The 14,316-nt window shown below is 57.4% G+C and overlaps 1 protein-coding gene across 2 annotated transcripts; it reads left to right on the top strand.

The window, feature by feature from the left end:
- Positions 1 to 574: 574 nt before the first annotated feature.
- Positions 575 to 12,058, top strand: EPN3 (epsin 3). Of its 2 annotated transcripts, none has more exons than XM_025362078.1 (10): positions 575 to 1,005; positions 4,343 to 4,550; positions 4,633 to 5,043; positions 6,006 to 6,124; positions 7,113 to 7,241; positions 8,505 to 8,592; positions 9,064 to 9,333; positions 9,505 to 9,609; positions 9,740 to 9,970; positions 10,112 to 12,058. In XM_025362078.1, the coding sequence occupies exons 1-10, from the start codon at positions 895 to 897 to the stop codon at positions 10,441 to 10,443; spliced, it is 2,004 nt and encodes a 667-aa protein (XP_025217863.1). In that variant the 5' UTR covers positions 575 to 894; the 3' UTR covers positions 10,444 to 12,058. The 2 variants fall into 2 exon arrangements, with proteins under 2 accessions (XP_025217863.1, XP_025217864.1); XM_025362079.1 differs by adding an exon at positions 6,808 to 6,888 and having other exon boundaries at positions 719 to 1,005; positions 4,343 to 5,043.
- The last annotated feature ends 2,258 nt before the right edge of the window (positions 12,059 to 14,316 follow it).

The following is a 14,316-nucleotide window of genomic DNA, read 5'->3' as shown; positions in this document are numbered from 1 at the left end:
GGCCACATCACCTTGTTATTTTGGGGTCTAGTCTTCCTTATCCCCTCCTCATCTCAAACTATCTGGCCTTGAGCCATCTTTCTGCCTTAAAAACAGCTGCTGATCTTCATGCTACCTCCCTTGCTCAAGGGAACATGAAACAGGCTAGAAATGGCTCTCAGAAAGGTACTGTCAGCTCAGACTCATGCCCATCATTGTCTTCTGTCAGTCATAACCATTTGGGACTGGGTTCCCCATGTGAACAGCACTCCAGGCTCCCAGAGGTTGAAGAACAACTTTGGTTTATGGGTGGGTGGGCGTCCTTAAGTGGGCCTCAGGGATCCTCCAGTTGAGATGCAGGAGGATGGAGAGCAGGATCTGACTCCGTGTGGGAAAGGCAGGGAGGGGGCTGTGCTGGAGTCCTGATGCCCTCCTCCCCTAGAAGGCAGGGGCTCCACCAAAAAGCCAGCCCCAGGGAATGGCCCTACCCTCTCCTTTAATGTCCTCCTGGCCCAAAGGAGGAAGGGGAGTGATGTGGTGGGGGTGTTGGAGCCCCCCTCCTTTCCCGTTGAAGAGGCAGGGGAAGGGTTAACTCAAAGCAGAGGGGATCGGGTCACCAGCACTGGCTCCAGATCTGCACTTCCTGGGGGCGGCCAACAGGCAGGCCCCCCACCTCTCAATGCACCACCTGCTTGGCCAGCAGGAAGGGGTTAACCTGCCCTGCGCTTCCTCCTGTGTCCTGTTACTGCTGAGGCAGACCTGCCGGGCCAGCTGAGCAACTTTCCTCGGAGTGCTGCCTGGCGCTGGCTAGGAGGCAAACGCACGCGGGAAGAGCTGCTACCCATTCCAGGGACCCTCTGAGGGGTCTGCGCCTCCTGGGAGCAGGTGGGTCTCTGGGACGAGGGTCCATGGTGGATGGCTCTGGAGACGCTCCCGAGGCTGTGCCATCCCCCTGCTGCACAGGTTGGAGGGTCACCGCAGAGGCTACTCGGGCCGGGGCTGGGGCCGAGGGAGCCCGCACTGGAGGTAAGCTCCTCCCTGGCCCCCTCCCTGGCAGTGGCGGCATGGAAGGTGGCAGTTGGTGGGGAGCAAAGAGTGGGCTTGGGGCTTAGTCTCTTTTCCAGGTGCGAGGGAGAAGGCTGAGCTGTAGAGGACCTAAAGGCTTCGTTCCTGCCACCCCTCCCTCCCTGCAGCCCCCAGAAAGGGACTCAGGGCCCCCTCCCCATCCATCCTGGGACTTAGTATCTTTGGTGGCATTCCCCACAGACTCCTTCTGCACATCTCTGCTGTTTCCTCTTCCTCAGCCCCTCATGCACACCTCTAGCCTCAGGGTAGCCCCCCTCCCCCATCTCCTGTGCTCCCAGGAGGCAGCTGTTACAGTGGCCAGAAGCTTAGAGCTCAAGCTCACCCCCATTCCTACAGCATCAAGAAGGGCACTGTCATTCCCCACTGCTCAGGCTGGACCTGATTTGGAGGCAGGGGCTGGAGCCCACCTTAGCAGAGGACGGGAATGGGGTGTGGGCTGGGCTGGTGGGTGCACAGACTTTGCGCAAACTCATGCACGTGTGACTGGACAGATTTGGGTTCTTTCCATTTCTCTGAAGCCCTTGCTGGGGACAAGCGAGCTGCGTTTTTCGGTCCTGACTTTTGGGAAGCTCTCCAGATCCCCCCATCCTGCAGGCCCTGAGAAGAGCAGCCCCTCCCTACTGCGCAGTTCTCCTTGGGACCCTGTATGTAGGCGAGAGCTGATACTCCATGCCCCGTGGCCCATCCCACCGCCTGCTGGCCATGCTCCCATCCCCTCAGCCTCCTCCTTCCTCTGTCCTCTCCCTCATCTCTGAATTCTCAGGCCCTGCCCTCTCTGTGCCCTTCCCTCCACCTGACAGGGTCCGGCTCAAGGTCACTGCAGTAATTCCATCTCCAGCTGCCCAGGGCTGCTGCTGCTACCGCCACTGCCTTATCAGCCGCTGGGTTTCTGTTTCACTCCCTTTTATTTCTGGGCATATTGTGTTCGATAAAACCCTTTGCTTGTAACACTGCTGGCAGCGCTCCCAGCTGCTCCCTCCCGCGTTCCTTCCTTTCCTCCTCCCCTCTCTGTGCTCTGGCAGCCTCACCGTGTTCCCTCAAACTCCAGAGAAGGAATATCAAGGTGCCTCCCCATGTTTCTGACCCCACACTTCCCCCCAGCCCCTGCAGGGGGTGCAGAGAATGCCCACCTCCTGTGAGAAAGGTCCAGGCAGGGCCGCTGGGCCCACACTGAGAGTCCCCTTCCAGAGGCTGGTGCCCCTACCTGGGCCGGGCCGGAGGGCCAGGGCAGCCAGGTCCAGGGAGGGCTCTGGTGGAGTCAGTGCTCGACTGGTTCTGCTACTTCCAGTGGCCAGCCGGTAGGGGTGTGCGCTGGGCGGGCTTTGGTGCACATTATTTCCCATCTTGACTCTGCCACCCCCAGCCACGGGATGGGGAGGTGAAGGCAGGTCTGAGTCACTAGCAAGGGGGAGGGCAGGAGTTAAACAAGTTGTGGCCGTGGCATCCCCACAGAAGGCCCACCACCTGCTAGAAGGAAAGACAGACAGGAGACAAAAGGTAGGCTGCGCTGTGGGCCAGGCACTCTCCACCTCGTCTGCTCCCACAGGATCCTATTCTCTGGGCCCCAAACAAAACCTGCCAAGGCGTGTTTTCAAAGCGTGGGGCCGCTTTGAACTGAGCCCAGCACTGGCGGGGCTGGGGTGGCAGGAACATGGTGTCGGGTGGGGGAAGGTCTCCTTCAGATTCCTGCTTCTGGCAGCCTGGGGACCAGCTGGGGCAAGGGCTGGGATGGAGGGTGGAGCCGAGAGTTGTTTGGTGTGTGGGGGAGAGTTCACGGGTGAAGTGGAAGCTCTGCAGGCCCAGCCAGTGTGTGTGTGCATGCACAGACCAGCGCTAGTGTGGGAGGAATGGCGGTGGTCAGGGAATTCCTCTTTTGGTTTCTGAAAGGGCCTTGGGAGGACCTGGGGCCTGGGGTTGTATTCAGCAGACAGCTTGGACCTGCGGCTATTAGGGGCGAATTGGGCTGGCCTGGCTTTTCTCCCTGCTGGGGTAGCAGAGGTCCACCATGTGTCCAGGGCTTTGGGGCTTTGGGGAACCCAGACTGTTCCTACTTTCAGGGAGCTTCCATTCTAGCTGAGAAGGTGGGACTGAGACAGTAAAGCAAACCGATGAATTAATGACTAAGCTGGGTAACACTGACAATAAGCATTGGATTAGTCTTCTGGAGACCTAGATGTTAGTCGAGGCTCTGCCACTTACGTGCCATACGACGCACGCAGGTCTCATCCCTTCTCTGGCCTCAACACTTTCATGTGTAAGTGGGGGGTGGCAGTGGTGGTGGCAGGCGGGAGTGTTGGCTTTGGCCAGATCTCTGAGGGGCAGCCTTCCTCAAATGATCCTTGCTTTCTTGCCTTCTGACCCAGTTCACAGCATTTCTTCTGAGCTCCCCTGACTTGCTGGTTCACTCCTCCTTACTCTTCCCTTGGATCTTGGATCTCAGCTCCGCCACCACCTCCTCTAGGAAGTCTCCCCTGATTTTCCTGGCTTGGGTCTTCCTGGGCGGCTCTGCACTCCCACACTGGACTGTGATTTTCTGTACCCTCTCAACTGAATGTGGGTGGACCAAGGCGTGTGTTCTGTGCCTGGCATGATGCCTGGCTCAGAAAAGGCCTCCAGGAAATAGGTGTTGAATGCACCAAACTACAAAAATTAACAATATGAGAAAAGTGAGCTGAGGAGCTGGGAAGGACAGGTCTTAAGCTAGATCTCAGTAGAAACAGAGGCGGTGGCGGAGCAGAAGCAAGGCAAGCGAGCTTTCCTGGAATCCCGTTAGCATTCCCCTATGAGGCCATGCACTCTTAGGTGGGGCTTCCTAGGGTCGTCTTGGTCCCCCATGTAGCAGCTCTGTGATCTCGGACAAGTCACTTAATATTACAGGGTCTCACTCTGTTGCCCAGGTGGGAGTGCACTGGCACGATCATGGCTCACTGCAGCCTCCAGCTCCTGGCTTCAAGTGATCCTCTTGCCTTGGCCTCCTGAAGTCCTGGAATTACAGGCATGACCCACTGTGCCAGGCCCATTTAATACTCTAAGCCCTACCTTTTCCATCTGTGGATGGAAACAATGACAATAGCATCTTTGTGGTGTGACTGTGAAGATAGATGAGCATGCAAAGCTCCAAGTGCCTGCTGCATTATAAGTGAAATAAGAACATGTGCCGCTGAAGGCTATCCCTGGAGGCAGGGACACTCTGGCCAGGCCTCATTTAGTTGGTCAGTGGCTGAGTGACCTGTAAGGTAGGCCTTTGCCCCTGAATTCCTGGCCCTTTCTTCCTCAGCCCCATGTGGAACCCAAGGACGCAGCTGCTTTGCTGAGAACACAGCGGCTCATCCTTCGAGACCGTGACCTCACCACAGTGGCCCTCAGCCCTCCATCTCCAGCGGGGGCGAGGGCCACCCACCTCCAAGTCTCCAGCCATGACGACCTCCGCGCTCCGGCGCCAGGTGAAGAACATCGTGCACAACTATTCCGAGGCGGAAATCAAGGTGCGCGAGGCCACCAGCAATGACCCCTGGGGCCCCCCCAGTTCGCTTATGTCCGAGATCGCTGACCTGACCTTCAACACAGTGGCTTTCACCGAGGTCATGGGCATGCTGTGGCGGCGGCTCAATGACAGTGGCAAGAACTGGCGGCACGTGTACAAGGCTCTGACATTGCTGGACTACCTGCTCAAGACAGGCTCTGAGCGGGTGGCCCACCAGTGCCGCGAGAACCTCTACACCATCCAGACACTCAAGGACTTCCAGTACATTGACCGCGATGGCAAGGACCAGGGTGTCAACGTGCGCGAGAAGGTCAAGCAAGTGATGGCCCTGCTCAAGGATGAGGAGCGGCTGCGGCAGGAGCGAACCCATGCCCTCAAGACCAAGGAGCGCATGGCACTGGAGGGCATCGGCATTGGCAGTGGGCAGCTGGGCTTCAGCCGCCGCTACGGCGAGGACTACGGCCGCTCCCGGGGCTCCCCGTCCTCCTACAACTGTGAGTGAGCCCCAGCGTGTGGCTGGGATGGGGAGGTGGCCCGACTTCCAATCCTGGCTCTGCAATCCAAGCCATGGTTCATAATACCTACCTCCGAGGGGTGTTACGAAGATTCAGACATAAGGAATGTAACATGCAAGGCACAACACCCGGCACATAGGAGGTGCTCAACAAGTTAGCTCAGATAATAATGTTGTTACAGATTCATCATCATTCGTTAGCTGCCTGATAGGATGGCATGATGGTGGAAGCATGGGTTTGGAGACAGATAGCATTCTTTATTCTGCTTCCTCCAAGCTGTGTGACCTGGGCAACCAGTTCTCTGAACCTCAGTTTCCTCATCTGTACAGTGGAGATAAGCTCACCTACCTCCACTGTTTGATTTGAGAATGAAATGAGACCAGGCTCAGCAATGTCCTCTACCCCGAGCCCAGACATATGGCATTCCCCTTCATCCCCCTACCTGAGGGCAGCTGCCGGACAGTCCCTGACTGTCCTGCCCTGAGTTGTGGGGGCTTCCCCGATCTGAGGAATACTCAGAATGGCCCGCCTTCCATAAAGCCTTTGACAGTTTGCTGAGGGCTGTGAGGCTGGGACCTCGTTGGACTAGAACCTCCTATCCTTGCACTTCCCTTGCCCCCAGGCAGGACAGGGTCCATCTGGAAGTCCAAGAGCTGGAGTCAGGGCACCTGGGTTCCAGTCCTGCTTGAGGACCCTGGTCAGGTGCCCTAAGTGCTGCCTGTGCATCTGCTAAGGAGGGATTGGAGCCGTCCCACCGGGACAGGGTGGGATGGGGAACTTACAGAGAGTGCCCAGCACACTGCCTGGCCCACGGGGGCCTCCACGGCCTGTTGTTCCCCTCCTCTCAGTTCTCTTCTTTGAGCCTCAGCTTCCTGGCAGGCAGAGGGGTGTGGAAGCTAATGGGTAACCGTGTGGTCACAGAGACATGATGGTCGTTGCAGCCTCCTCTTCGTCACCCCGCTATACCTCCGACCTGGAGCAGGCCCGGCCTCAGACATCAGGGGAAGAGGAACTGCAGCTGCAGCTGGCCCTAGCCATGAGCCGTGAGGAGGCAGAGAAGGTGAGGCCACGCAACCCCACTGTGGTGGGGAGGGGATGGGCTAGAGGGAGAATGCCTGGGAGCCCCTCAGCCTTGACTCAGGCTCTGTCACCCGAAGCCCCACTCCTGTGCCCAAGGACAGCACAAGACCCACTGTCTCTGTCGGTCTGTCACAGGCAGGGACTGCCTCCCCGCCTCCAGTCCTCTCCACCTGGCCTGGAAAGAGTAGCGAGTGTGCAATTAGGGGCACCTGATGTGTCTTGGGGGGGCCTGCTACCACCTCATGGTGGAAGGGGTGAGTGAGCTCAGACATTGCTAGGAGACACTGGGATATGCTGCCCGCCCCCGCCCACCAGCTATCCTCGTGGGGAGACAAGGATGGGCCCCCGATATCATCAACTTTGCCACTACCTCTGTGGATCCAGGAAGACCAGGCAGGAAGCAGCTGGGCCTCACACAGGAGGGCCTAGAGAACTCTCAGAGGATTCAGAAGCAAAAGATCAGTCTTCCTGATCGTTAAACTGCATTTCAGATGCAGGTAGGGAGAAGGCCACGCCCACCTTGCTAACTGAGGGGCAAATGGCCCATGCATACTGAGGCTGGGCATCTGTCTCTCCATCCCCATGACCCAGGCAGGGCTATACTGCCCTTTTGCTCCCAAGGTGGGAGCACAGGGCCAAGTTCACACCTCTCTTCCTCCGCAGCCTGTCCCCCCAGCCTCCCACAGGGATGAGGACCTGCAGCTGCAGCTGGCTCTGCGCCTGAGCCGGCAGGAGCACGAGAAGGTAGTGGGCTGAGCCCTCCCGGCCGCCGGTGCTGCTGTTGCTGCTGGTGGTGGAGGTGCTTCAGGGCACTAACAGGCTCCTCCTGCTGTACCCGGTGGCCCTGCCGCTCCTAACCTCTCAGCTGCCTCCCACCTGCACTCTCTCGACTCCAGCCTCGGGTGCACAGGTCCCCGGATTCCAGCCTGCGCCGCTCATGCTCCTGACCCTTTCTGTGCCTTCTGCAGGAGGTGAAATCCTGGCGGGGTGATGGCTCCCCCATGGCCAATGGTGCAGGGCCTGCCGTCCACCATCGGCGGGACAGAGAGACCGAGAGAGAAGAGAAAAAGGAGGAAGAGAAACTAAAAACCAGCCAGGTAGGGAGTGGGCTGGGGTGCGTGGGATGGACAGGGCCTGAGACATGGACTGAGTATTTGTAAAGAGAGAGCAGAGTAGTGCTGGGCATATAGTAAGCACTGACATGTTTATTAGATGAAATAGGTGTGGGGGTGTAGCAGCCCTAGTCCCACCCTGCATGGGCTGATGACTGAGTTAACAGCAAAGTGGGATGCACAGGGATCCTGATCAGAGACCCCTGGATTTGGGTTCTGAATTTGCTGCCACTTACTCTATGACTTGGGGCATGTCACTGTCATGGCCTCAGTTTCCCCTTCTGCACAGTGTGCTTATTGGATAGTTTCAGCTCTGATATGTTAGGATTATGTGATACTGTCAATCAAGACTAAGGTGGGCCCAGGCACATGGTGCTGAAAACACCGCGGGCTCATGGACGTATTTTCTCCACATGGGGAGTGAGCAGCTGCTGAGTGCAAGGCTGCCCTCCAAAGCTGTCCATGTCATGCCCGGGTGCTGCGGTCTCCTTTCCGCCCATGTTCACTGTGGCCAATTTCTCTTGGACATTGACCTAGGGAGGTAGGCTGGTTGAAAAACATCTGCCTTTGGCCTTCCTGCCCCTTTCTGCTGGCCTGGATTCTTTTTTTTTTTTTTTTTTTTTTTTTTTTTTTTTGAGACGGAGTCTCGCTCTGTTGCCCAGGCTGGATTGCAGTGGCCCGATCTCGGCTCACTGCAAGCTCCGCCTCCCGGGTTCACGCCATTCTCCTGCCTCAGCCTCCGGAGTAGCTGGGACTACAGGCGCCCGCCACCACGCCCGGCTAGTTTTTTGTAGCTTTTTTAGTAGAGACGGGGTTTCATCGTGTTAGCCAGGATGGTCTCGATCGCCTGACCTCGTGATCCGCCCGTCTCCGCCTCCCAAAGTGCTGGGATTACAGGCTTGAGCCACCGCGCCCGGCCTGCTGGCCTGGATTCTATCCCCGCTCTGTCTCTCCCTGGCTGTATGACTTCAGGCAAACCCATTCCACCCTCTGTGCGCTGGCTGGCTCATCCATAAAATGGGCACATCACCTGCCCTACCTACCTCACAGGGTTGTTATGAAAATCAGGTACTCTGTGGATGAAGAAACATTATAAACTGTAAAGCACTATGTCGAGGTGAGGGATCATGAATAGGTATCTGTGGAATGAATAAAGAGAATGAGCTGGCATTAGCCTGACAGGTCAGGGCCTGCCCTCCCTCCAGGCCCCACCCACTTCTGAGCCCTGGCTGCCTCTCCCCTCCACAGTCCTCCATCCTGGACTTGGCTGACATCTTCGTACCTGCCCTGGCCCCGCCCTCCACACACTGCTCTGCTGACCCATGGGACATCCCAGGTGGGCATGCAGGGCTGCAAGAGACTTCCAGGCTGGCCTGAATGCCCCCTCCTTCCCAACCACTTGCTGGGCCAAGCACCTCCCCACCTCCCCACAACATCTGAGTGCCACCGGGCAAGTCACTCACCACTTTGAGCCTCCACCGCCTGTGGGACGGGCTTTCATAGTGAGGGCTATGGAGAATGTCTGAAGGGCCCAGCTCCTAGGAAACACAGCAAATGTTCTCTCGCTGCACTCACTTGCTCAGCATGTCCCTGCCTGGGAAGGTGGCCTGAGTCACCCACACCTGCAGGTCCCAGTTCCTGGGGTCACTTGCCAAATATGGGCTCCAGCCTGCTGGGTGGTCCTGAGGCCACAGTCCATCTGTGACATGGATCCCCTGCCTCCCGATTTGGGCTGGGTAACTGGGAAGCGCCCTGGGCAAGGGATAAGGGTGGGCCTGGGATCATGTCTATGCTGTTCCCATTTCAGGTTTTAGGCCGAACACAGAGGCCAGTGGCTCCTCCTGGGGGCCTTCTGCAGACCCCTGGTCTCCGATCCCCTCAGGAACCATCCTGTCCCGAAGCCAGCCCTGGGATCTGACTCCCATGCTCTCCTCCTCTGAGCCCTGGGGCAGGACCCCAGTGCTGCCTGCTGGGCCCCCCACCACAGACCCCTGGGCACTGAACTCTCCCCACCACAAACTCCCCAGTACTGGGGCTGACCCTTGGGGAGCCTCCATTGAGACCTCCGACACACCTGGTAAGAAGAGGGCCAGAGCATGTGAGTGAGGGGCTGGAGGACTTCCAGGCAGAGCCAAGGGGGCAGCAGATACTGTATGTGTTACGAGGGTAGCTTCTCTGGAAAGGGGTTAGACCAGCACCTGCTCTTTTTGCCAATCCATCTCCTCTCCCTCTCTTCCCCCAGCTGTAGGTGCTGCCTCGGCCTTTGACTCATTTGCCAAACCTCCAGAATCCACAGAGATCAAGGAGGGGCTGGAGCAGGCCCTGCCCTCTGGGAAGCCCAGCAGCCCTGCGGGTGAGTGGGGCAAGGGGATGGTGAGGCTCTGGGGAACAAGGGGCCCACCCCAAGCAGCCTCTGTCCTCTTCCTCCCACATCGGGCGCCAATCCCTCTCCCCACCAACGAGCTCTAGCATTTCTATTCCAGAGCTGGACCTGTTTGGAGATCCCAGCCCCAGTTCCAAGCAAAATGGCACGAAGGAGCCAGATGCCCTGGACCTGGGCATACTAGGGGAAGCACTAACCCAGCCAAGCAAAGAGGCCCGAGCTTGCCGGACTCCCGAGTCCTTCCTGGGCCCCTCGGCCTCTTCCTTGGTCAACCTTGACTCGTTGGTCAAGGCACCCCAGGCTGCAAAGACCCGGAACCCCTTTCTGACAGGTAAGACGTCCCTCAATCCAGGGGCTCCTGCTTTCAGAGCCTAGCCTCGGCCGGAGGAGCTCACTCTCCTTCCCAACTTCCAAGACCTCCCGGTGTAGGGCTCTGAATCCCGGGTCGCTCCAAGCCACTCTCGTTCTGCAGGTCTCAGCGCTCCGTCCCCCACCAACCCGTTCGGCGCGGGCGAGCCGGGCAGGCCAACGCTAAACCAGATGCGCACGGGGTCGCCGGCGCTGGGCCTGGCGGGCGGGCCCGTGGGGGCCCCCCTGGGCTCCATGACCTACAGCGCCTCTCTGCCCCTCCCGCTCAGTAGCGTGCCAGCCGGCTTGACCCTCCCTGCCTCGGTTAGCGTCTTCCCGCAGGCCGGAGCCTTCGCACCGCCCCCAGCGGGCCTGCCGCAGCCGCTGCTGCCCACGCCGAGCTCAGCCGGGCCGCTGGCCCCGCCCCCGCAGACCGGCAAGAACCCCTTCCTCTGAGCACCACCCCGCCGCGGGCCGGCCTACGCATGCGCCAGGCGCCCCGCGGCCCCGCCTCCGGACCCGGGGCTGGGGCGGGGCGCGGGTGCTAGTGGGTCGCTGAACCAGTGGCGGCTGGAATCACGCGGCGGCTCCGGAAGCTGGACATGGACCACGGCCCGGGAGCTAGAGACTGAACGCCCGCATAATAAAGACTGGAACCCTAGTTCTCAGCTCTCACCAAGTGGACTTTTTGCGAGGTGTGGCGGCCGGGTCTCGACCACAGCGTGGATCACCGGCTGTCTAGGAAACTGCAGCTGCACAACGCGGGGTGCAAAACTGCCCGCGCTTCCTTTACAGCTCCTCTCAACCCTCACCTCCATCCCCCGTCACCCAGGCACCTTCGCTTCCAGACGCTCCCAGGCTGTCACTCAATTCGGTCATTTCATTCATTTATCACACATGGGCACTGGGGCTGAGCTAACAGCAAGAGACAATAGGCCTTTGTTCCTATTTATTGGGTACTGCTTATGTGCTAAGCAGATCAGCTTATTTAATCCTTGCAACGACTCTCTGAGGTAGACAATATTGTTAATTCCGTTCGGGACCCTGGCTACATAATTTGTGGGGCTCAATACAAAATGAAAATGTGAGGGCTCCTTGTTCAAAATCGTGTGAAGAATTTCAAAACAGGGACAGCAGAGCATGAAACCAAGCGCAAAGCCCACTGCAGGGCGATTGCACAGATCTCTCACCTTGCAGCCGGTACTACTCCCATTTTTCAGGCAAGGAAACCGAGGCTCACGTTAAATGGCATGCTCAAAGTCACAAAGCTGACATGGGGTGGGGCTGGAACTCAGAGTCAGACAGTCTGGCTCCAAGGCCAGGAGCTCCCAGGCAGGGCCCCAGAATTAATTCAGCAAATATTGACTGACTGCTGTGGACAAAGTGCTGGGCTCACCTGGGAAGGATCCAACCTCCAGGAGCTTGAGCGCAGCAGGGTAGACAAGCCAGGGGGCAGCAGGGTAGACAAGTCAGGGGCATGTGATGCGGCTGTGGCAGGAGCCAAGTGCAGGAACTCCCAGGCTCCTTTGTTTTACTGAGTCACCTTAAATCTAACTCTGCCTTCTCCCTTGCTTCACCAAGGCTGGTGAGAAACTCAGTCTCAGCCACAGAGGGGGAATCAGACCCCTTCTAGGGGTTTATGTGGAGTCTGGGAAACCAAGGGTGGGGTGAGGCCTGGTACTCAATCCAGGAGGGGCCCCTATGACCAGCCTTGCCTCTTTTTCTTCTCAATGCTCCCTGATCACTGGACCACTGGACACTGATGTGTCCTCAGTGCTTGGGGCCTGGCTCTGCAGGCAGCCTGCAGCCAGCCCCCATCCCCTTTAGGGACAAATGACCTTCCACCAAAGTCGGTGAGTGAAGGGACACAATGCCACTCCCCTTCCTAAGGTGGGGGTAGAGGAAGGGAGTCCCACAATGGCAGTTACAGACAGGATGGACAAGAACACCTGCTCAGGAGTCAAACTGACAGGGCTCAAAGTTCTGCTCCAAGGTTTGACCCTGACAAGAATCACTTAGTAATAAGTGGTTATGCTCTGTGACCTTGAGTAAATTACTTACCCTCTCCCTGTCTCTGTGCCTGTGTTTCCTTACTTGTCAAATGGGATCAGAAGTTTCTTCCTGATGAGGTTGCTATGTGGATGCCCCCAGGCCCGTGTCCATTCAGCTCAGGGCCCACCCTCTTCAGAGACTGACCATGAGGCACGAACCCATCATGCCTTTCACTCCTGGTTTTGCCAGGCAATACCCAGAGTCCAGCACCCATCTATTAATATCTTCTGCTACACCCAAACCTGGGATGATTCCATCCTTCTTGTCCCCTGACCCAGCCTTTGTGGCCCTGCCACCCAGTCTCTCTTCTTCTAAACTGGATCCCCCTGAGATCTCCCAAGGGGAGCTGTTTTGTCTCCCACAAAGAAGAGGTTGATAGCCTTGCTTCCTGCCTCCCTCCCTACAAGACCCCTCCTGCTAGGAGGGTGGTGCCATAGGTCATTCTGTCTCCTCCCTGCCTGGGGCTGCCACTTCACCTCATTTTTGGGATGCTTCGGTCTTGGCTCATGGTCTTCTCATCCAGCTCTTACCTCAATTTCAAGTTCAAGTCGCTCCATTATCCAAGGACCTTACGGCCCCTTGACCTCTCAGTGACCCTCACCGTGGTCACACTTGGAGGTTTGTCATCACCCCAAATTACTCTACATTCAAGGCAGGCTTCCGGCTCTCTGAGCTTAACCTCATTCCTTCTAGCCAGAACATGTGATTTCGAGCACCCGCTGGACCCTCCGGCTAGCCAACCTGTCCAACAACCTGCCACAACCCACATTCTCAGGGCCACCCAGGACCACCACCTCTTCTATCCTTGATGGCGTCCACCACTTTCTCTCAGATTAATCCTTCCCATCGAAATGTGTCTTAATTAGCTCCATCCATCTTGACAGTGTCTTCCCAGCTTTCCCCTCATGTCAAGCACGCATCATCTCTCTCTCTGTTTCCCCTCCTTTTCCTCTTCCTCCTCAGCTGACTGGTCGACTTCTGCTGTCAGCCTGACTTCACTAGAACGACGCCCACTAAGCACACCAATGGCCTCCGTGTTGCTGAAGCCAGTGGACGTTTTTCTGTCCTAGCCAGGCTGGCCCCTCAGAAGTCTGACATGTAGACACTCTGTCCTTCGTCTCTGGCGTGCTGCCCTGTCTGGGTTTCCTTTGCACCCTGGCTGCTCCCCGTCTGTGTCTTTCTTTTTCTTTCTTTCTTTCTTTTTCTTTTTCTTTTTTTTTTTTTGAGATGGAGTTTCGCTCTTATTGCCCAGGCTGGAGTTCAATAGTGAAATCTTGGCTCACTGTAACCTCCGCCTCCGGGTTCAAGCAGTTCTCCTGCCTCAGCCTCCCAAGTAGCTGGGATTATAGGCATGCGCCACCATGTCCGGCTAATTTTGTATTTTTAGGAGAGATGGGGTTTCTCCATGTTGGTCAGGTTGGTCTCCAACTCCCAACCTCAGATGATCCACCCTCCCCGGCCTCCCAAAGTGTTGGGATTACAGGCGTGAGCCACCGCGCCCGACCTCTATCTGTGTCTTTCACAGGCTCACTCAAGCCTGGACCTGAGCCCTCTTCTCTGCTCTGCTGCACGGTCTCCCTGAATCAGCTCCACACCCACATGATCTCAACAGTCAAGACCCCCAATCCTCTCTCCTGACAGCCTCTCCTCTGTGCTCCGAGCAGTGTCATCACTGTCTCCATGTGCACATCTCAAACCCGCAGGTCCAACAATGAACCCCATGAGTTGTCCCCGCTCCCCACCCCATGCCCTCTCTTAAGGGAGTGGTCCCACCTTCCAAGTCACCCTGGATACCGCCTTCTTTGTCGCTGCCAATCCTGATGATGTTTCCTCCTTGACCGACCTCCAGCCCATCCCCTTCTCTGCATCTCCGCTCTCCCATCTCCCCTGGGTGCTGCTATAGCCTCCTATCTGCCCCCGCTTTCACTCTTGTGCCTTTCCAGTTCATTCTCCACTGGGAAGCTGGTGGGATCTTTCCAAAATGCAGATCCAACCAGGTCACCCTCCTGACTAAAGCCTTTCAACAGCTTGCTTCTACTATCATCAAAAATCCCCTTCTCTGGCCAGACACAGTGGCTCACACCTGTAATCCCAGCACTTGGGAGGCTGAGGCAGATGGATCACTTGAGGTCAGGAGTTTGAGACCAGCCTAGGCAACACGGCAAAACCCCGTCTCTACTAAAAATACAAAAATTAGCTGGGCGTGGTGGCACGCACCTGTAGTCCCAGCTACTTGGGAGGCTGAGGCACAAGAATCGCTTGAACCTAGGGCTGGAG

The sequence above is a fragment of the Theropithecus gelada genome, chromosome 16 (assembly GCF_003255815.1).
Source record: "Theropithecus gelada isolate Dixy chromosome 16, Tgel_1.0, whole genome shotgun sequence".
In the NCBI taxonomy this organism is placed as follows: Eukaryota; Metazoa; Chordata; class Mammalia; order Primates; family Cercopithecidae; genus Theropithecus; species Theropithecus gelada.
This window is presented reverse-complemented; position numbering and strand designations above follow the sequence as displayed.

Excerpts from the sequence above, each read along its gene's own strand:
- EPN3 (XM_025362078.1), top strand. The coding sequence starts at position 895 with ATGGCTCTGGAGACGCTCCCGAGGCTGTGCCATCCCCCTGCTGCACAG. Across the intron at positions 9,610-9,739 it reads GAAGCCCAGCAGCCCTGCGG|AGCTGGACCTGTTTGGAGAT; the intron begins GTGAGTGGGGCA and ends TTTCTATTCCAG. Across the intron at positions 9,971-10,111 it reads CCGGAACCCCTTTCTGACAG|GTCTCAGCGCTCCGTCCCCC; the intron begins GTAAGACGTCCC and ends CTCGTTCTGCAG.